The sequence below is a fragment of the Oncorhynchus clarkii genome, chromosome 24, assembly GCF_045791955.1.
Source record: "Oncorhynchus clarkii lewisi isolate Uvic-CL-2024 chromosome 24, UVic_Ocla_1.0, whole genome shotgun sequence".
Taxonomy (NCBI): domain Eukaryota; kingdom Metazoa; phylum Chordata; class Actinopteri; order Salmoniformes; family Salmonidae; genus Oncorhynchus; species Oncorhynchus clarkii.
In genome coordinates, this window is record NC_092170.1 from 2,407,636 (window position 1) to 2,431,605 (window position 23,970).

Genomic DNA, 23,970 nt, shown 5'->3' on the forward strand with positions numbered 1-23,970 from the left:
GGTGTTAAAAACATGTCTGACGTTGTTGGCTATGTTAAACAGGAGAAGTCACCAAGAATGATGCTAGTTAATGTCTTCTTCCTGCTCTGTCTACATCCCAAATGGCACCCTATTCCCCACATAGTGCCCTACTATTGACCAGAGCGCTATGGGAATTGCCTCTGTAACCACGCCCTTTTCCCAGAATCCTCCTGAAACGTTGTGACCTGAGTTCCACGCTACAATTTTCACACGGTCCACACTCGCATTCAGCCAGGCACACACACACACACACACACACACGCCCGCGCGCACACAGACTCACACCCTCCCCACACACGCGCCTAAAAAGTTTCCATATCTCACTCCAGAGCTAATGTAAGTGGGGAAGAGACTCCAAACCACTCAATTAGAAGCAAAGGGCTTAGATCAAGGGGAGGAGGGAGTGTCTGAGTGTGCCTGTAGTTTACAGAGTCATTGTCTCAGCGTGAATTACAGGCCAGCTGTCCACCCTGCCCTGGCCCACTCCCAAAAAGGTCTCCGGACCTATCATTAACATTACCTGGGCCAGGTAACTTTGTCCCTCTGAATGTTTTGAAATCGAGATTTAAAAATGTTCGAGTTCGGGAATGCTTTTCAGAAGTGTAGCCTTTTAACCTTGTTCAGGATAATTCACTGGTTTGCTGCATCATGACAGTAGTTCTCCGCTGGCATCTGTCTTGATTTACCTGTTTTTTAAGTTACTAGCTGATCAAGTCGGGCAATAAAACGAGGCAGAGTGTAGAGTAGTTTCAAATGGAAAGCCAAACTAAGCCTATATCCAAACAAAACCCTGCGAATTAGACGGGCTGAGGCGGCCATGGCTCGTGCTAGCTACGCCAGCCAAGGCCAAGGAACGCAAAGGCTGCTCCACCAAATAAAATGGTGGAGCAGGGGGGTGTTCTTTTAATTGCGTTGAACAAAACAACAGGGGCTAAGTAATGGGTTTTTAAATCGAAGCACATTTGGAGGGAATTGTGTAACGCCCTGTGTGGGTGTGGAGCAGGAAAGCACAGAGACGGCTGGAGTGGGCGGCATTGTGCGGCGAGAACAAAAGGCGAAAAGTTGGCACACGGAGGAGCCTGCCAGAGCTCTGGAATGAAGCACTGCGGCTAATTACCGACACACATTGTGCATTTGGAGGTAAGGCCACAAAAAGTGGATAAAGATTAATTTCATACCTCATCCGCCTCGCTTGGGAGAGACAGAGGAACAAATTCACTAAATTGAAAAAGCGACTGAGCGGATATGGCAGATCAGAAGGAGTCAAGGCTCTGAGTGTTACTACAATACCTTTGTGGCAAGGCCTCCTTCTATCCCTTCCTTTGTCCCCTCCTTTTCTTTCAATCACCTTGACTTTTCTCTTTTTCTCTCTCTCTTCCTCACACTCCAGCTCTCTCCACCGGCCTTTCCTAGAGGCAAGTGGGAGTCGGGGAGAGATGGAGAAGCTGGAGCCTGGCTCCCAGTGCCCAGCGATGGGGTCTGAGCAGTGGGCCGGTGGGGTGTCTGGTAGTGAAATGACTCCTGTAGGTTGGCCCTCAGCCTGTGGTTGGAAGCTCTCTGTTGGGAGAGGCAGTGTTCAGAGGAGGGTCAAGCTAATCGAGCTGCAGTCTTAGACATAGTCTTTAAATGAACCTATAAGGGACGAGAGAGAAATGTCCTCAAACACTGTGATGCTGAGTGGGATGGCATCAGCTCTTATACAGCACCGGCCAAGAAAGGGAGAGCAGGGAGAGTTGGGAGGGAGGGAGGGAGGGAGAGTTGTTAGTGTTTTTATTTCTAGTTTTCAGAAAGAGTTCTAACATCTCTTTTCATGTTTGCCATGCGTCAGTCCAGAGCATCCAAACTTCTGGTCTGCATATTTCATTTTTTTTTATATAGCTTTTTTCTAATTTGACGAGGGTTGGAAAATCATCTGTCATCCACAAAAACCGTGGCAGGCCGGGGTGTGTGTGTGTGTGTGTGTGTGTGTGTGTGTGTGTGTGTGTGTGTTTTAATTTTATTTTCCTGTAGAGGAGGCTTGGTGAGCGTACGGCCGCGATTTGGAGATGAAAGACGTAGAATCATCCCGATTCCTGCCCTGCCACTGAACCACTCAAATTCCCTGACAAAGCTGTCAAGCCTCATTTTGCCTCTAACTGCCAGAGTAAACTTGGTCTGCCATTTGCAATAAACAAGAGTCGAGGCAAAAAGCACCCATTTCAGTCCATGTCAAACCCCACTGACTTAACCTTTTGAGTGTGTTTGTAAACAAACATTTTTTTCAGCAGCCGCCCGCAAATTAGATTAGTTTGAAAGTTTGTGTACATTTGATCCGATTGTTCTCATGTTTGGCGAACGTGTCAAATCAGCGGGCGCTTTTTAACGAGCTGTAAAACGAGGCTGGTTGTTGCTGTAATGATGGCGAAGGCTCAGACCGGCATTCTCATGTTGTGCCCGTTACACGGTATGGAAACACCCGATACTGCACTGCTGAGGAGCAGCAAGGCGAGACGGGTGCACATGGCATACCGAAATGCAGCCGGCTAAATTGCAAGAGGCACAAATAAATACTTCAAACCTTTTGCGCGATGTGAAATGAATGGCTGATACATGCTCAAAAACCGGACTGATGTACTCATCATAGTTGGCCAGCTATGACGTTATGTCATTACCTCTGTAAGGTGTTTTGAAACCAAAGGGAGCTCTCCAAGGAGTTTAATTGTTAAGTCTCTCTTGAGGGTGATCGTGAGGATAAACAACACAGTGTCTAGTTTGATTTCTGTCCAGCAGTTCCTCCACTGGTGTGAGAGGAGGAAGAAGGCTCTCCTCCCTGTCCGTCCGTCCGTCTGTCTATATGTCTGGCTGTTCTTTCATTGTGTGGAGACCCCCAGGGGGAGCTGTACCTGAGAACAGCATAAGTCTGCCTGCTGCACGGACACTCCTTGCATCAGCCTGGGTCGTGTTCATTAGGACACGCAACTGAAAGTTTTGCCGCGGAACGCGAAGAGTAGCATCTCTTATTGGACAGGTGCACGTTGTAACCCCCTGTTTCAGTCTGGATTCCTTCTGTTTGGTGCCTAATGAACACAACCCTGGGCTGGGTTGGCTACAGAGAACCAACATGGTTACAGAACATGCTTACTGCCCTAATTAGGACATTGTACAGTTTACATTTTTTGTAACCATATTAGAAGATCTCTATGTTCCTTTTTCTCCCTCTGTATCATATTGTACCTCACTCCTCCTTCCACCTATATCATCCTCCCATCCCATCTCTGTGCGCACTGCGCAGAGGAAAAAGAATGAAAGTGCTCGGCTTGGCCGTAATATTTTTGCCCGGCATGTTAATTTTAAAGTCAAAGGGGCAGCTCCCTTTTCATCATGGCGGAGGCAGTGGGAATATTCAGCGCGCTGCAGATGTTCATGAATAATGTCTACGTCCAAACCCCTGGCGCGGGGGAAAGGAGGGAGGAGGAGAGAGGAAAGGGGGGCCGAGGAGGGTGAGTGGGGAGCCGGGGCCAGATGAATTACACGTAGGGGGGATCTGACAGGCGACTCCGAAGCTTTGTGATCATTCCAAAGTTCTAATAATCTCTCTCACCTTCTCCATCTCCCCTGTAATGAAAGAGAATAGGTGATTGCACCTCGGGCTATGTTCCCCGGTTAATGACTCCTCCAAAGGCAGAAATCGGCCAAGGGGAAAAATGAACTTTGAATGAGCGGCGAATTGGCTCTGACAGTGGGATAGACCGTGACACAGATTCTGTAGCAAAACAGACGTGGGCCTAATTGATTATCAATATTTTAAGCAAAGTGGTGAAAATAAGCATTAAGAGATGAGACGGGAGAGAGAAGGGGGTTTGCTTGGGTGCTTTAGAGGGGGGGCTCATTTCTACCGCTCTCTCTCTCTCTCTCCCTGGCCGGTCCTCTCTCTGCCCTGCTCTCTCATTATTTCTCTCTTATTGTTTCACTCTTCTTATCTCTCTGTATAAAATAAGAACTATACCTAGATAGCTGTATTTTTCTTTCTCATACCTGATCGGGCTAGGCAAAACCCATCTCTCTCGCGATCGTTAGAAAGCTCTTCTAATGATGTGTTCTGTCTCTCTGCTCCCTTCTCTATTTTAGCCTGTAGTGTTCAGTGGAGCGTCTTGTCCTTGCTGTTTGTAGTCCAGGGGCCACGTCCACATCCTCATCTCTCTCCTTCTCCAGAGGGGGCTTTGGACACACACACACACAGACACACACAGGCCCAGAGGACCACCAAGTCTCCACCTCCTTTGTCCTCCATGTTTGTTATCTGATATCAACAGTCTTGCTGAGCCCTATTGAGACTACACCGGGCCTGGGTCTCCCTCTTTTCTCTTTCTAAGTGGCCGCCCTCCTGATTCGCCTTGTGTCGGCCGGCCGATTAGCGCCCAGAGTTTGCGTTTCATGTGCGGAGGTCCGGCTCAAGCTGCAAGCCTCCCTCTTCTCGCCCACTCAGTCACAATGAGATCCTGCGCTGTCTGTCAGCGCGGAAACCCAGCCTATTATTCTCCATTCATCACATCAGCACTCTCACCACACGGCGAGTCAGGAACACACACCCTGCTACACACTCGTATACTTCCCACTACACCCACACACCATGCGCACACACCCTTCCCCACCCATGTGCAAAATGACAATATGCATACACACACGCTGATACTCTACCACAGACACACGCACATACTCACAGACACATTCTTAGCGGAAATACACAAGAACACTTCGACACCCCATCCTTAAAAATAAACACAGCATGTTAGACATGCATTGTGTGCCCCCCCCCACCCCTCCCTCCATCCCTCCTAAATCCCAGCAGTGGACCAGTTCAAAGAGGCAGTCTCCTGCCACAGCAGGAGGAGAGAGAGCAGCATAGCGGAAGGAGAGGCGAGAGGGGGAGAGAGAGATACACCGAGGGAGCAAGAAAAGGGCAGAGGAGAGTGACGAAGAGACCTGGTCAGGGTGAGGGTGGAGGGATGGAGGGGGAGAGGTGTCATCCAGTGTCCCAGCCCTGGTGAATATTTCACTCTGATATCTGCATCATGTATTTTCTTCATGAAGCCCTTTCAGGACCTTGTCTATATTCTCTAGTGTTTGTCAAGGCACTTCTATGTACTCTGTTTGGCATAGTGGTAGTGAACTCTGGTTGGCTGTTCAATAGTAAGTGTTTATGTTTTTAACCTCAGGGCTATGTACGGTCCACAAGGTCATCTCACCCTGACCCCAACCTGACTGCGAGAGGCCTGTGATCCTCCATGCCTTTCCCATAAGCCCTTTTTTCTGACTGAAGGTGTTGGCCCCCGTACCCTAAATGGCAGCATTGAAACTGTGGAATTATGGGAAAGCTTCGCTCTTTGGTTTGGGAGAGGAAGGTTGTGGGCCTTCCCATGCATGGGGGGGGGGGGGGGGGGGGGGGGCGGCTCCATCAGCGCATAAACAAACAGCAGCATAGTCCACTGGAACTCTTAACTGGTCCTGAATAAAAGCAGGCAAAGCAGAGCCTAAGATGTCTCATGTGGAAAATGAAAACTAGCCTTTACCGTCTCTCTACCAAGCTGTTGACCTTAAACCTCATGATTCATTCTGATTATTGATTATTCAGTAGAAAATCATCTGTGGTCTCACACATTTTCTCATTTGGAAATGTGTTGTCTGATTCCGAGATCGGTGAAAACTGGCTTCTCTGCACCCCTCATATCACCCCCCCAACTCCCCTCCTACTCGCAGCTTGATTGGCATCTGTTGAAAATCTTGGGTGAAAGAGACAACGAACGGCTCCTCCTCATCACCTCAAATTGTTTTGAATTAATTGGATTTCTCATCAGCCTGAAGAACTCTGCTTTTATTTCAAGCCTCCTCAGTGAGACGAGTGTAATTTCTCTGATTGTGCCTCTTCCCCTCCCGTAGTCCGACAGTCAGCCTGCGTCCCAAATGGCACCATATTCCCTATATTGTACAAAACTTTTGACCAGGGGCCCATAGGCACCCTATTCTCTATGTAGGGCACTACTGTTAGCAACACCCACCCGTAGCACGCGCTCCAGCAGGTATATTTCACTGGTCATCCCCAAAGACAACACTTACTTTGGCCGCCTTTCCTTCCAGTTCTCTGCTGCCAATGACTGGAGCGAATTGCAAAAATGAAGCTGGAGAATTACATCTCCCTCACTAACTTTAAGAATCAGCTGTCAGAGCAGCGTACCGATCAGTGAACATGTCCAATCTGTAAATAGCGCACCCAACTACCTCATCCCCATATTATTACTTACCCTTTTGCGCTTTTGCTCCCCAGTATCTCTACTTGCACATCATCATCTGCACATCTATCACTCCAGTGTTAATGCTAAATTGTAATTATTTTGCCTCTATGGCCTGTTTATTGCTTTACCTCTCTACTCTTCTACATTTGCACACACTGTATATAGATTTTTAACAACAACAACAAATATTGTGTAATTGACTGTACGTTTGTTTGTGTAACTGCTTTGCTTTATCTTGGCCAGGTGGCAGTTGTAGATGAGAACCTGTTCTCAACTGGCCTGCCTACCTGTTTAAATAAAGGTGAAATAAACTGTTGTGCACTAGGGTGATCCATCATCAGGATGGGATAGAACCAGTGTGTAGCCTCGTAATTGAACCTTTTTCTAAGAATATAGCAGGAAACACAGGGAATAAAGCAGCCTCTGAGACGATTGTCAATGAATAATTGATTGAATTGGTGAGATATCTCGTTCTAATTGTTTTGTTTGTTAATATTTTATGGGCCGTCATTACATTCTCTTGATAGTAGATCGGAGGCCACGGCTGAATGGCAGGCCGTGTAGTTAGTTTGGTGTCTCTGCCCTCCCTTATCAGGGGTGTATTCACTTGGAACCGAACAAAATCAAACAGGGCGAAACAGGGAGTGACCTCCCTGAATTTGTCCAATTAAAACTCGTGTTTTTTAGTTCAAAACGTTTGCTGTTGTGAAAAATGTTGCTACAGTGTGCACTAATGAATACATCCCAGGTTTTTTGCTCAAACTTTCTATTTACTATAGAAAACATGAAGTCACTGTTTCAGTGTATTTTTGTCCATAATTGTCTGTGTATTATTGTAAATACATTTTTATCATGCTTCTCTACCCACCTATTGTTCAACTGTTCAATTAAATTAAAGCACCAGCCTGATTCCCCTGTTCAAAATTATGCCTTACAAGGTGTACATGAACTGGTTTTAATAGGACTACATGCACTTAAGCCCATCTGCACGTACACACCCACACACAGGCCTCTGGTAATTCTCATCTGTTACTATGGCACACAGTATCCTGTGCCACCTAGTGGCAGATAGTGGCAGTGCCCTGGTGAGAAACACTTCACCTTCTGCCCTCATTATTCCTAACTGTGACACCACATGCATTCTAGTGCTAAAGGAAGCCTAGAGATGCCGCAAGGGTTCAATTTCATTTAACGGCTAATAATTTTATCCTTTCATCCTATTCACTTAAATCTGTCTCTCCTCTCGTCTCCTGGCCTGTGGACGGCTGGATGGATGGATGTGTGCGCGTGTGTGTGTGTACATATGTGTGTCTGCATTGTGCAGGTTGCCTGACTGTGGCGCACTGTAAAGTGCATTCCTGATTCAATGGGACATTTCTCCAATCGCGCGGTGCTGCTGCTAATATTATGTTTGTCGTTGGGCGTAAGGTTGATTTATCATGCTTCCTCTCCTCCTGACATTCAGATTCACTTTGATTGGCGGGTGGATAACAGGAACCCCCCTTCTACTCTCCATACACACACATACGCACCCACGAACACAAACACACATTCTGTAAACGCACATACACACATTCACCTACAGTACAAACACACTCACCAACATACAGCACACACACACACACACACACACACACACACACACACACACACATACATACTAGTGATGCGCAGATTGACTTATAACCCGCAGTTCCCGCGGTTATATCTGCGGGGCGGGCGAGTTTCGGGTCATAAAAATATTGTATTGAATTAAGTAGAAACAATGCATAAAAAAATCCATAAATGTATCATTCTTGTGCAATTCATATATATAGGCTACGTTGAGGTTTTTCTTTAATAATGTTTTATCTGGTGTTAGTGCCTAAGCTTTAGGGCCAACTGTACTCACGCCAAATACACGCCAAATGCTTTTGAGCAGAAAAAGTGAACTTCGATCCACTGAGGGAAAAAGGACAATGTTTGAGTTTAATTCAATAAGAGAAAAACTGCGAAATAGAGAGTTGAAAATAAAGAGAAGGGAGGTCCTGAACAGTAGCTTAATGCTTGGGAAAGCTGTTGTGTGATGGTTGTGAGGTGCTACATAAATTCGACAGTCACAAGACGGGGACTTCATATATGGCACGTCAAGGGGAACTGTCCCTAAACGTCTTTGCTGCGAGAGAGAAGCCGAGATGAAAGAAGAAACTTTACAGATGTCCGCTAGATTAAAGCTTTCATTCTATCGCTGTATGACATATTTTCAGGCGAGCAAGGGTTGATTTAGTCTTCTAGGGCAGGGGGTGTCACTCATTCCATGGAGGGCTTGGTGTCTGCTGATTTTTTTCTTTTTTTCTTTCAATTAAGACCTGGGTTATTAGCAATTGCGGGCGAACAAACAGCTGACCCACGCATCACTAACACACACACACACCCCTACCCACACATCCATAACATGTTGAGGAGTGGGTAATACTCAGAAGCTGACTTTTTTTAGCATCTCTATTTCAGTCAGAACAGTGTTTCTCTACGTTTTTCTATCTCACTGTTTTCCATTTTGGTTTGATACTATTTGCTTACTGTTAGTCTTTGTTGTTCCGCAAAACTTATTGAGCTGTGTCAGTAGACCAGAGGTTCTGTTTGCATTTCCTGGGGGTTCTTCGAGTGGAGTCTGTAGTGTGTAAATGAGCTCTTCCTCCAGGCTACTCCCTCGCACAATCCACTCTATCTATTCCCCTCCGTCCACTCCATTGTTTGCGTTGATTTCCTCCGGTCCCTTCTCTCGTTAACGTCTCTGTGCATCCCAAATGGCACCTTATTCCCTATTTAGTGCACTACTTTTGACAGGGGCCCGTAGGAGATCCCACGGGGCTCTGGTCAAAAGTAGTGCACTACATTGTGCATGGGGTGCCATTTCGGACACAGATCATGTCTCGACGTGGCTTAGCTATAGGTGTTTGGGTGATGTGAATGGGATGTTAGAGGGGGTAATAGAGAGCCCTGTTGAGGGAAAGTGATGGATGGTGTTCCCATCTGATTAGTTAGTCAGTGTAGATCAGTCTAAAAACCCTTCCCTCTCCCCCTCCTTACACCACGACCTCCACCGCCATCACTACCAGCAGTAGTAGTATGATGCATCCTAAAAGGCACCCTATTCCCTATGTAGTGCACTACTTTGGGGCTCTGATCAAAATGAGTGCACTACGAAGGGAATAGGATGCCATTATGATACAGACTTAGTTGTAGTAAAACCCCTGATTCTGGGTTGAAAGGAGAGCGAGCGCCTGATGGACCAGTGATCTTACGAACGAGAGGGAAATGCAGAGTAGACTAGTGGGGTGTGAGGGGGGCAAGGGTTGTTCCCCCATGGACCGGACTTCTCTAAGGGGGTGGGGGCTGGATGGGGATAGAGGTGTGTGTGAAGCACGCAGGCAGGCAGGGAAGCGTAGCCTGTGTCTGTCTGCCCTCGGTGGGCGCAGTGCTCTAAAGCGGAGCCCCTTTTCCTCACACGGGGGTGTTTGATTTTGATATTCTGGCTTGAGTAATTAATCACAGAGGAGCAGGATGAGTGTTGTTTGGTTTGATTGAGAGGCCTGAGGCTGAAGGGGAGAGAGAAAGAAAGAGAGAGCGCTGGTGCTCAGGGATGGATGGATGTGATGGAGGAGAATAGGTAGAGTTGGGTGTTTTTGGAGTAGGAGTGTGTGTGTGTGGTGGGGGGGGGGGGGGGGGCTATGCCTCTGAGTCATGCTCTAAGGGAGATTTTCTCTGCTATTTTTATTTTTTATTTTTTTATTTAACCAGGTAGGCCACAAGTTCTCATTTACACCTGAAACCTGGCCAAGATAAAGCAAAGCAGTGAGACAAAAACAACAACACAGAGTTGCACATGGGATAAACAAATGTACAGTCAATAACACAATAGAAAAATCTATGTACAGTGTGTGCAAATATAGTAAGATTAGGGAGGTAAGGCAATAAATAGGCCATGGAGGCAAAATAATTACAATTTAGCATTAACACTGGAGTGATAGATGTGCAGATGATGGTGTGCAAGTAGAGATACTGGGGTGCAAAAGAGCAAAAAAATATGTAACAATATGGGGATGATGTGGTTCAGTGTGCTATTTACAGATGGGCTTTGTACAGGTACAGTGATCAGTCAGCTGCTCTGACAGCTGATGCTTAAAGTTAGTGAGGGAGATATGTCTCCAGAAGCTGGAGTGATTTTTGCAATTCGTTCCAGTCATTGGCAGCAGAGAACTGTAAGGAAAGGTGGTCAAAGCAGGTGTTGGCTTTGGGGATGACCAGTGAAATATACCTGCTGGAGCGCATGCAAACGGTGAGCTGAGATAAGGCGGAGCTTTACCGAGCAAAGACTTATAGATGACCTGGAGCCAGTGGGTCTGGTGACGAATATGTAGCGATGGCTAGCCGATGAGAGCATACAGGTCACAGTGGTGGGTGGTATATGGGGCTTTGGTGACAAAACAGATGGCACTGTGATAGACTACATCCAATTTGCTGAGTAGAGTGTTGGAGGCTATTTTGTAAATGACATCGTCAAGGATCAGTAGGACAGTCAGTTTTACGAGGGTATGATTGGCAGCATGAGTGAAGGATGCTTTGTTGGGAAATAGGAAGCCAATTCTAGATTTAATCTTGGATTGGAGATGCTTAATGTGAGTCTGGAAGGAGAGTTTACAGTCTAACCAGACACCTAGGTATTTGCAGTTGTCCACATATTCTAAGTCAGAACCGTCCAGAGTGGTGATGCTGGTCAGACGGGCGGGTGCGGGCACCAATTGGTTTAGTTTTACTAGCATTTTAAAGCAATTGGAGGCCAAGGAAGGAGTGTTGTATGGCATTGAAGGAGGTTTGTTAACATAGTGTCCATAGAGTGAGTAACCGTCTTAATAACGGTAACCTCCAACCTCACACACACACTGTCTCTAATACGTGCATACAACAAACATGCTTCTCTATCACACACATTGTGCCTTTCTTTTTTTGCCTGTGTCAAATAACACAGGTGTTTGAAGGTATTCAAGGTACGTGTCTTCCTCGCATAAACCAGAATAAGAACAGACTGATTTGAATCCCCCTCTCATATACCTAGAATCCACTTCCTCTACTTACTACACCGCTAAAAACATGTCATAGCCAACGCTGTTTATTGTTCGCCATAATGAAATGCTTAAGAGAAATTGATGCGCCGAGACACAACATTTGAGTGGGCTGCCGCATCTCTCTCAGGCAATTCATCAGCGATGACTCGGTTCCTTCAGTCGGGCGATTTCCCCCAATAATGAAGATGTTAGCCGAGATTAAAAAAGATAGTGCCGAGAATGGCAGGGCTATCAATACGGCCTGTAAATTAATTACGTTTCTGTTGCAGTATATCATTTATTTCAAAGCATTAACGTCTCCGAGGGGCCATTGGGCTTTATTGCTATCTTACTAGTTGATGAGTGAGCGGTGTAAAATTGAGTCTGCAATAACATTACACTTAATGAGTTTAAACTTTTCCAAAACAGAGAGGGGAGAGGAGAACACTGTACTCGAGAACTAATTTGAAATGAATGTGGGTGTACTGTGTTTGTTTGTGAGTGCATACAGTATGTGGAAGTAGAGCGAACAGGTCTTTGTGTGACTGCATATGGATGGACTAGGGGTGTGTTTGCGCCCGCGTGCTAGTGTGTTTACACACACCGATGCACGCCATAAGTTGTGCCCTCTCCCTGTGACTCCTCGGCTGCTGTTTTTGTTTAGTAATTGCCGTAGACAAAACGGCTGTCACACTAGTGCCACGGCTGCTTAACTCAACAGCCACAGTCTGATGTGACTGACGTTCTGCCTCTTTAGCACAATGACTTAGCTCCAAATGGCTTCTAACTTCCCTAATCCCGCCAAGTTACCACCTCCCTTCAATCACCACTAGCCACGGAGTGAGACAGATAAGAGAGGTGAAAAAAGACTGAAAGAAGTGAGACAGTGAAGAGTGATTTGTCATTTATTTTCTGTTTCTGTTTCCCCCTCCAGCCCTTTACTTGGTTCTCTTATCCTTCTGCTTTGCACACTTTCTCCCTGTTTCTGTTTCTCACCCTCACTTCTCTCTCCTCTCTCTCTCTCTCTTCTCTCCTCTCTCTCTCTTTCTCTCTCTCTTTCTCTCTTTTTCTCTTTCTCTCTTTCTCTCTCTTTCTCTCTCCCTCTCTCTTTTCTCTCTCTCTCTCTTTTCTCTCCCTCTCTCTCCGTCTCTCCAGTATACTGCTCGGGGCGATAGCACAAAATCAAACTGTTTATCAATCTCTCATCTCCGCTCTGCCTCCAGGGGATCCTGCCCCCACAAACAATGAAAGTCGGGCCTCACAACGGAGCCAGATCCTATTTAATTACATCAATAAGGAGAGCTACTGGAAGACATTAGTACAACCTTAATACAAGCTTACCACGCCACTGTTATATAGCCAGCACACTGGTAATGGACACTCATAAACAACAGCATACACACAGCCAGATATACGCAATATGAATAGGTTATGGGGAATATCTGTCAGCGTATAGAGAACAATATTGGCAGTATATCTCTTCGTCTATTAGAGACTCCAGTTCATCGTTGCCTTCCTGACAATTCTGTGATGTGGACTTTGATTAAATTAGGTCATAATAAAACAAAGTGTTGGGGATGGCAGAAGTCTTTCACTTCATTTACACTTCATTCTGTCTTGGCTGGAAGGAGGGGATGAGAATTGTGGGCTCTGTTGAAATCCAATTGTGATTATATGTGTAATTGCAGCTCGGGGAGCCCCGGGGCCTACAGAGCTATGTAGCGATGCCGGGTCTATGTTTCATTCAAATCATCATCGAGGAACGGAGAGACCAAGAGAGAATAATACAAAAAAATGCCATGCAGGCCCCGCCTGCTGCATCCAATCCCGTCCTCCTCCTCTTCTCTGGCTGGATTAGCCGCAGCTCGTTAGCGTGCTAAAATGTAATAATGCAAACATCAGGTGGAATTGGGCCGGCTCCATTATCAGCCTACAAGATGGATGATGTGCATGGGGCGCCACACAAGGGGGCCGGAGGGGCGAGGGGGCTGCAATTTAGATTCAATAAACTAGCAAACCAAGAGTCCCCCCCAGATCTGATTTATCTCTTACTCTACAGCCAGTCGCTTTTTCTGAGCTGATTTCCTATTACTACGCTGGGAGAACAATTCATTGGGATAATGCGCAGGCCAAAGCAGAGCCTGGGTGGCCCCTGAGACCGTAAGAAACCAGATCGGGGAGATGGGTTAATAGGTTTAAGAGGAACGATAAGCAATTAAATCTAAGGCCCGAGTTCAGTTATTAAATTCAAGAGTGAGATATTAAACCTAAAGAGTTAGGTGGGTTATTCAACATAAGACTAAGCTAGCTAGGTCTCTATATTAAAAGTGAGAGAGGTTATCGTGTTTATCGGGTTAGGGAACAACAGAGAAAACACTACAACACTTGATACAAATACACCGCTCAGCGACGTGTGCTGGTTATGTTGTTGCTACAAGAGATAAAGAAATGTGCTATTTGCTCTGCTCATGAGGGTTTCTTTCTCTTCCAGCTAAAACCGATGAGGTGCTGAAAGCCAAGGAGAGGAAGGACGAGGAGGCCAAGAAGATGAAGTTGGAAGGTGAGCCTGGTCAATGTCATCAGTTTAGTAGTGGAGGTGGTACTATAGAGGTGGGCTGTGTAGCATGATGTATTAGAGTACACATAATCAATGTTCCCTAAAACAAAAATGTGGCACTGAGCAAATTTCAGAACACTGACCCTGTACCCACTGTAAGTTAGTTTTAACAGTGGCCAAGTAGGTTATTGTGGCTATTTGATCATAATTTGATCATAATGTAGGCCTACCAGAGTGGCCTACCATTAAAAACAATGGAGAAAATGCATCCCTTAAAATTTTATCATGGTTCTATCATGCAGCCTACAGTAGCAGCCAATGTGTGGCGTTCAATATAGGCCTACATTTCATGAGACTTTTTTTTTTTTAAACATACAGGGCTTGACACTAACCTGTTTGTACTTCAGACAAGGAGGTGAATGAAAATGTTGTGTTGTTTGATGCAAGAAACCACTTTACAAAAGAAAATGCATTATTATTCCCATACCATTATTACAGAGAATCAGACAAATTATGCTACCCTCTGCCTATTGGCTACTTAGCATATCCAAGCCTGTTTCAAAATAAAACACTGCCCCTTTAAGACAAAAAAAAAGCTCTTTACCTGACTTGCTTTTCAAAGATGTCTAGAACTGTACATGTTTTGTGCTCTTGTAGGAAGCAATCACTCTCCTATTGCTGACTACAAATTATCTTTAACTGGGCTAATAACTCACTAACTAGCAAAGGATATGAACTAAATGTGCACACGTGGCTACATGCAGCTCTCGCTTTGATCTCAAAACAAGTTAATCTACTCCCGACCACAGCTGTAAACACAGTCCAGTTCAAAGTAAATGGCACAGATCCAAGTATGACAATGGTCTATTTGCATACAGGCCTACTGCATCTCTACTTGGTTATGCTGCACATGTCTGTGTAGAGTACGGGCTGAGCTCTGCGCAATAGAATCCTACTCCGATGCGTTCAGTCTATAACAAAATCTCTTGCATAGTTTTTGTTCCGGTATGTTGTGTTGAAAGTAGCTAATATTGCGTTGATTTTATCACTATTGCCACAGTAAAGGGATACATTGATAGTGTTAACTAACTAGGAGACAACTAGAAAGTTGAAGTTCAATCTAGTGCTTCTCTCCGTGGGCTGATATTTCTTCTGCGGGGCAGTCCCTGGGGAACTGCGTGGCACTGCCCGCACATGCGCGCAGTTTAGAGGGAACATTGCCCATAATGCTCTGTGTAACATCAATTTATACTGGGTTTGTGTAGCTGAGTGGTGGTGACAGACGGATGGGCAGGCAGACAGACCTGCTGGCGTACAGGCAGAAAGACAGACAGGCTGAACAGTGAGCAATTGTCCAACTTCTTCAGTCTTCACTTACAATGCCTTCAGAAACTATTCACACCCCTTGACTTTTTCCACATTTTGTTGTTACAAAGTGGGATTAAAACGGATTTCATTGTAATTTTTTTGTCAACGAGCTGCACAAAATAGTCTGTCAAATTGGAAGAAAAATCTGAACATTTGTATAATTTTTTTTTTTTTTTTAAATGAACAGTTTTACACTAATATATCTTGATTAGGAAAGTATTCCACCCCAGTACGTTACAATCACCTTTGGCAGCAATTACAGCCGTGAGTCTTTCCAGGTAAATCTCTAAGAGCTTTCCACACCTGGATTGTGAAACATTTGCCCATTATTCTTTTCAAAATTCTTCAAGTCCTGTCAAATTGGTTGTTGATACTTGCTAGACAACCATTTTCAGGTCTTGCCTTATATTTTCAAGCAGATTTAAGTCAAAACTGTAACTTGGCCACTCAGGAACATTCACTGTCTTCTTGGTAAGTAACTCCAGTGTAGATTTGGCCTTGTGTTATAGGTTATTGACCTGCTGAAAGGTGAATTCATCTTCCAGTGTCTGGTGGAAAGCAAACTGAACCAGGTTTTCCTCTAGGAAAACACCATGCTGCCACGTTGTGCTGTCTTATGTCTCTCTTTATGTAGTGTTGTGGTGTCTGTCTTGTTGTGATGTGTGTGTTGTCCTACTGTATGTTTTTATTTTTAATCCCAGCCCCCGTCCCTGCAGGAGGCCTTTTGCCTTTTGGTAAGTCGTCATTGTAAATAAGAATTTGTTCTTAACTGACTTGCCTAATTAAATAAAGGTTTAATAAAATAAATACAAAATCACCCGGCGAGTGAACACGCTTTTTTAGATCAGATCAGAGCGTCGCAGGTGCACATTTCTTGTTATTCTTTGCTAGTTAGCAAGTTATTAGCCCAGTTATAGATAAGTATAGTACCGCAATGGGTAGTTACTGCTTCCTACAAGAGCACAAAACGTGTAGGCTACATTTCAATTAGTCTGTGAAAAAAACAGTCAGGTATAAAGCTTATGTCTATTTCGAGACAGGCTTGAATATGCAAATAAGTCAATAGGCAGAGGGGTCGCCTACATCGTCTAAGTCTCTGTATGGTAATAATGATACATTTTATTTTGTAAAGTGGTTTCTTGCATCATACAACACAATGCAATTTACACTCACCTATTTGGCCCATGGTGTTACAGACCAAGTATAAAATCATTAATTCATGTCAAGCCCTTCATAATGCAAAAACATTTTTAAAAGTTGAATACAATGTAGGCCTGCATTGAACACCTCATATAAGCTACTGGAGGATATATCATAGAAATCAAAAGCTATTTCCATTTGAAAATGTTATGGGATTTGCTCCATTGGTTTTGTTGGTAGGCTTACATTATGCTCAAATAGCCACACAAGCCTTTTGTGTACTGTCTAAAACTGTAAGGGTACAACCTCAGTGATCACTATAAATGCGCTGGGAGTTGCACAGAATTTGCACAAAATTCTTGCAAGGTTCAGGTTTCCGCTCACTAGACCAAACATTTGCTCAGTGCACCCAGAGAATTTGAGGGAACATTGCCCATAACATGATTCAACCACCACTAGGCTTGAAAATATGGAGAGTGGGAATGGGTAATATGTTTGTGGCAAATCCAATACAACACTTTGTATTCAGGACAAAAAGGGAATTGCTTTGCCAAATTTTTTCCAGCAATACTTTAGTGCCTTGTTGCAAATAAGATGCATTTAAAAATATATATTTGTAGTCTGTACAGGCTTCCTTCTTTTCACTCTGTCAATTAGGTTAGTATTGTGGAGTAACTACAATGTTGTTGATCCATCCTCAGTTTTTTCCTATCACAGACATTAAACTGTGTAACTGTTTTAAAATCACAATTGGCCTCATGGTGAAGCCCTGAGCGGTTACCTTGAACGGTTTCCTGAACTTATTTAGGCTTGCCATAACAAAGGGTTTGAATACTTATTGACTCAAGACATTTCAGCTTTTCATTTGTAATTCATTTGTAAAATTTTCAAAAAACTAAATTCAACTTTGACTTTATGGAGTATTGTGTGTAGGCCAGTAACATAACATCTCAATTGAATCCATTTTAGATTCAGGCTGTAACACCACAAAATGTTGAAAAGTCGAGGGATGTGAATACTTTCTGAATGCACTATAACTAACTATATGAAGGCTACAAATGAGATTTGCCATACATTTGTGATAGGAACCTGTTACTTAAAACAACCTAAACTCACATTGGACATGGTTAAACACTCCAGCTACACTACTCATTCCAGGGTTTTTCTTTATTTTTACTATTTGCTGTAAAGTTTTCTCAGACTCATGGGAAAATGTGTAGAATTGCAGGGCATTATTTTTAAATCTGCAACAACAAAAAATCGCTCTGCCTCATAACAAAATGTATAGAATTACAGGAAATTAGCTTGAAAACGGCTACATTTTCTTTCCTATGCGAATAGGCGGCCTTTAAAATGTTCCTTCCCTGGGCCTGAGACTTGACTTCACTCAAGTTGTGTTCTGATTATGAGGGGTTCCCTGATGAATTTTCTATCACAGAAGGGGTCCCCGGCCCCAAAAAGTTTGAGAACCCGTGACATAGGGAATAAGGTGCCATTTGGGAAGCAGACAGCATTTCGACAGACATTTTCAAGTAAAGTCAGGAGAAATTTGCTATGGAGCAAAAAGTGCTAGCGGTAAAACAAAAAAAAAGGCTTCACATGGGATAATGAAATTAAGTCAGTCCTGTCCTGGTGTTGGCCTGAAATGAATGACAAAATGTCAGGGTGCAGGTGGTGATGGTTTTGTGTATGTGCGTGTTTGTGCTTCCATCTGTGTACGTGTGCGGACGTAGCTAGAATTGAATTCATTCGATTTCGTACATACCTACCTATACAATGTCTTTCAGAAACAAGCTATTTCATGGCTTTACACCACACACACATACTGAAAACTTCCAGATTGCTGAAGACGTTCAGTGTTATTATTGTCGAGTTGTGTTACATGACATGTTACTAGTGTCTTTACTTGGCTATGTGTTGCACCACATCCATCCTGGAGAGTAATTCAAGGGGTTTGGTAAGAGTGGGAAACTGCATGACCTTTAAAGTTTGGTGACCTTTTAGCCAAATGAAAGCCCGGCCATCAGAAATTAATTAGCCCTGCAAACCTACTCTGGTCTTTTCTCCGTTGGCAGCGAGGACATAAATTAAATCGCTCTCTCTGTTTCGCTCATTTTTTGGTCTGTCATTTTCTCATTCTATTTTTCATTTCTCTTGCTGCGCCGTCCCTCTCCTTCCCCATCTCTCTCTCTCTCTCTCTCTCAGTGGAGACATTGGCAAAGTGTTGAGTAAGTGTGTGGCTCCAGGCTACGGTGCCGAGCTCCCAGTCAAGTAGGTTTCTTAAGCAGAGTTCACGCTGTAATCTCGGCTTTTTTCGAATCAATTGACTCCTTCCCCCACCCCCCAGCTCAAAGCCACTTCATTCCTCTCTCAAACTGTTCCTGTTTTATTAAGTAACGCGCTGTGCCCACATAGTGCTGCGAGGCTTTGTTTTGTTTTTCATTCCTGGTCCTCTTTGGGAGAGCGGACCGAAATAGTCGGGTGCAAAAACAGCTCATCAAAACGCCTCCGCCAACCCAACAGCTGCTTTGGCTCTGACCACGAAGACCAAGAGCTGGCGTCACATGGTAGGCCCCGCCCACTGGCGTCCGGCACCCAGCCCAGCTTCTCAATGGCCAACTGAATGGAAGAGGTGGGCCCAGCGCTTATTAAATGCTGTGTCACCGGGGTCTTCCATGCACTCCCGCAGGAGCTCCTACAGATCAGCCCCGACAAGAACGTTACTGCTTGAACCGTTAAGAAGAACAAAATGAAACCAAACGAGATGATGAGAACAGCCACCTACACTACACAAATAGATTTACAAGTCCGACAGTAGTGGTACTAATCGAAACCATTCTTGATTCATGTGGATGCTGTGATATGCACACTATTATTATACCGCAGTACACACTGACTGCCCCTGAGCAAAGTGGGTTTTATCAAGAGGGCATCCAGATCAATACTTAACAAAGCATTCTCAACTTGAAAGGGCTGTTATTTTTGTGTCTCTTGTCTGTTTAAGGGCAAATAGTAGAGTTGGAAAATGTAACTTTGGAAGAGACAACCACTAGCTATGTACACTACATGGCCAAAAGTATGTGGACACCTGCTCGTTGAACATCTCATTCCAAATTCATGGGCATTGATGTGGAGTTTGTCCCCCGTTTGCTGCTATTAACGTCCTCCACTCTTCTGGGAAGGCTTTCCACTAGAAGTTGGAACATTGTTGCGGGGACTTGCTTCCATTCAGCCACAAAAGCATTAGTGAGGTTGTGCACTGATGTTGGCCGATTTAGGCCTGGCTCTCAGTCGACGTTCCAATTCATCCCAAAGGTATTCGATGGGGTTTAGATCAGGGCTCTGTGCAGGCCGGTCAAGTTATTCCACACCGATTTCGACAAACCATTTCTGTATGGACCTTGCTTTGTGCACAAGGTCATTTTCGTTCTGAAACAGGAAAGGGCCTTCCCCAAACCGTTGCCACAAAGTTGGAAGCACAGAATTGTCTAGAATGTGATTATGCTGTAGAATTAAGATTTCCCTTCACTGGAACTAAAGGGGTTTAGCTCGATCCATAAAAAACATCCCCAGACCATTAGTCCTCCTCCGCCAAACTTTACAGTTGGCACTGTGCACTGGGGCAGGTAGCGTTCTCCTGGCATCCGCCAAACCCAGATTGGTCTGTCAGACTGCCAGATGGTGAAGCATGATTCATCACTCCAGAGAACGCGTTTCCACTGCTCCAGTGTCCAATGGGGGCGAGCTTTACACGATTCCAGCCGACGCTTGGCATTGCACATGGTGATCTTAGTTTCGGCCATGGAAACCCATTTCATAAAGCTCCCGACGTACAGTTCTTGTGCTGATGTTGCTTCAAAAGACAGTTTGGAACTCGGTTGTGAGCGTTGCAACCAAGTACAGACGATTTTTGCACGATACGCGCTTCAGCACTCGGCGGTCCCGTTGTGTGAGCTTGTGTGTCCTACCACTTTGTGCCTGAGCCGTTGTTGCTCCTAAACGTTTCCACTTCACAATAACAGCACTTACAGTTGACCGGGGCAGCTCTAGCAGGGCTGAAATTTGATGAACTGACTTGTTGGAAAGGTGACATCCTATGATGGTGGCACGTTGAAAGTCACTGAGCTTTTCAGTACGGTCCATTCTACAGCCAATGTTTGTCTATGGAGATTGCATGGCTATGTGCTCGATTGTATACACCTGTCAGCAACGGGTGTGGCTGAAATAGCAGAATCCACTCATTTTAAGGCGTGTCCACATACTTTTGGCCATGTAGTATATGTCTGCTGTATGTATTGCTGCCCTGACTTTTGGTTTTTAGCTATGGAGTGTGATGCTACACACTAATACCAGGGTTCAGGCCAGTCTGACTCTGTTAGATGTAATGGCTGTGGTCGTCAAACCCAGTGCTCACACTCAAAAAAGTGAATGTATGTTTCATAATGACAGCGATCAGATCTTTCCACAGTATTTCCCCACCACTAGCCCTCCTTGGTGAAGATTTGAAAAGGTGCAGATTAATCAGGTGTAGCGTGTGCATGTGTGTGGCAGAGAGAGATCAAAACCAGGGCTCATTAGACTGTTAATTCCCCTTCTTTCCACATGTGCAGTTGTTCAGAGGAGCAGGTGACAGAGGCTATAACATCATGCAGTCAATATGGAAATTAGTGTCAAATGCTTAATAACCTCAGCCATTCCCACGCACAGCCATGCCTGTTCAAAGGCATTGTGAATCCTGTGTGTGACTGCAGGATGTTATAAAGGCTAGTGTTGTTTTCCTGTGGTTTATATCTCAAATGCTGATGGTATGACGGTAAGGTATTTGAGTCATATGAACCTCTGTCCCTATCATCACAAACCGCTGGCAGATTGGAAGATCATATATTTTAATGAGAAGTTCAATAGCTTTTTAACCCATCTCATTAGAAGGAATATATACTATGGGCTTGCTCTTTTGGCATTAAAACGAAATAACTGTTTGTTTAATTATGCGGTGTGTACGATGGGTCACGGGTTGGGGTGTGTACCTATCTGTGTGTGTCTGTGTTCTGGAGTTAGATGGCGATTAAATATTCAGAGGGGTTGCTCCCCCTCTCCCCGACCCTGCTGCGGCCATTAACACATCATCACCATATAACTAGCTCTGTTGTCAATCACCAGCCCCATGCTAAAGAGGCAAATGTCTGGTCTTCATCTCTGGCCTGGCCGTAGAACAGAAAAAAGCGAAGTAACAAGGGAGTGACTGGGAGAGAAAATGGCCAAACCAACAGAGATGCCTTTTCTTTTCACCTTCTCCTGGAGAGGAGAACATAGTACCCACACGGAGAAACGGTCGTACATTTAGTGTTCTAACGTTACACCTAGCTTGATTTAGAGTGCTGGTTAGTGGTTAGCCTTGCCTTCGTCTCTGATAGTAGGCCAATCTATCTGCATTCATTTGCTATGTTTGAATTCATATTTTGTTGAAGTCAAACGGTGTGATTCTGCCCCATTTTAATCATGTGTAACATCCTAATGTTTTCGCTAACCTACCCTTTTATTACACCGCACGTAAAAGTGGGCGTGCATACGGGCCACATGCGCTATCACGTCTTATAATAAATTATGGGCTCCGTATTCTAATTAAAAATAATAATTAGGCTGCTGGATAACAAACTCCTAATCTTCATGTGCCTCAATTTGTATCTTTGGTTGTAATAAATACAAAAAAATCAGGAAATGAGAGGAAAGTGAGAGTGAGATTGGACGGACATTGGACGCTTTAATGTAATCTTCCTGCAAATCAAATTATTTGACCTCGAAAGCCTAACAATACAAACTCCTACCGGACTGCTGTTAAATATTTAGCATGCGCCCTGTCATGAATACAAATGGGGCGCAAATTAGAATCTACAGGCGTCTGACCCCCCTATCACACCCGGGGAGCACTGGGGCTCTTGCTGCTTTAAATGTTTTAATTACCGGGCGGGCAGGAGGATCCTGCTGCAGCAGCACTTGAAGGACAAGCAGAGATATTCAGCACCTGGTAAACATCGGTGTTCCTGTGTCGATTATCTCTCTGCATCAAGTGTAATGTGGGAGATGCGCTGATGATGAGACACGGTGAATAACGTCAACGAATTGTCATGCACTTGTCATTTGGCCTAATGCCATGTTGCTACTGTAGGCTATACATGGTGGATACATTTTCCTATGAGGCTCTTCTTCCCGTAATTTCTAGGGTATCTTCTTGGTGCTCCGAGAAAGCATCCTGTAATTTCTATTGTGGCTTTGACAGAATATCATTCACAGTGCTTTTGATGTAAGAAAATCTGGTTTGCATTGACCTGCTATCGATCCTGGGGTGGACTTGTCGTTTAGCGGCAGTGCTTTGCGATGGATCACCTTATTTGGTTGTTAATATGTTCAATATCAATACAATAAGGTCTTGACCATGTTGAGGAATATTACACTGACAGTTCACCCGGTATAGCGTTTGTTTGATTCTTGGATTAAAAAGGTGAATGCATACTGCCTTATTTGGAGTGGCCAATAATGTACGCATTTATGTACGCTACAGTAGATGTAAACGTTGTAAATGCTGACTTTACAGCAACAACTGACTTTACAATATCGTCGTCCATGTAGGACTATTAGCCTACTTATTCCACCGACATTTTTGTCTCTCCTAAATGATGTTTGATTTGGAGTCGAATTGGTGTCCACCAGTCGATTCAACGTCCTTTTATTTTCTTCCCCCTCCCCATTCAGTTTTGCTGTTGGGCAACCCCGCATTGAAATTATTAGTTATGCCTGGCTTGTAAGCAGTTAATCAGAGTTATGGACCCTTGGGAAATACATTTGGCAGAAAATCAGTGTGAGAAGATTTAATTATCACGCGAGACCTTTTCCCTCAGCTGGCCCAGTGAACCCCAGAAACTCCCGCGCTGCTGCAGCCAAATGTGCGCGGACGCCAGCCTTCTCCCAATTTGTTCCCGCGCTCAGTGATAAGCCAAGCAATTACTGCTTTATTGATTTTTCATCACCGCAAATTTAAAGTATAATTTTTTTTTTCACTCTTTGAAAAGCCATGGTGGGTGATTAAGTGAGGCCCCTTTCTACCCCCTCCATCCTTCCCTCTGAGGTTCAGGGGAAAAGTGAATCCGCGTGGCAAATTCTAATAACCCGGGTCGACCCCTGTTGTTGTCGGATAATGTGATGCCACACGGCTTTCTCAGTGTGGGACACCCGGGGACGCAACCAAACGTCAGTGCATGGAGGGGTATCAACCGAAATGTTTAACTTGCCCTGTGAAGCAAAAAAGGAAGCAGCCCGCCAATACATTTAGTAGTGAGTGAGTGTCCTATTAGCCCACATTATCCAGATGTTGCGCGCGTGCCTTTGCTGTGCACACCACAGGTCAAGTGGATGGATGATTGACAGCACCCTTTCACCCGTGTTGATCACTAATCGTTTTACGGGTCACCCTTATCAATTACCCCGTTGTCTGTGGAGTGATGAACCTTCCTTCATATGTCACCAAAATCACAAC

The 23,970-nt window shown here is 44.7% G+C and overlaps 1 protein-coding gene across 1 annotated transcript in view; it reads left to right on the plus strand.

The window, feature by feature from the left end:
* The window catches only part of LOC139382482 (arginine/serine-rich coiled-coil 1), a 179,677-nt gene that overhangs the window by 138,001 nt on the left and 17,706 nt on the right, over positions 1–23,970 (plus strand). The window contains exon 7 of the mRNA XM_071126559.1: positions 13,866–13,934. Within this exon, the coding sequence (XP_070982660.1) occupies positions 13,866–13,934 (69 nt within the window). The remainder of the gene's footprint in view (positions 1–13,865; positions 13,935–23,970) is intronic.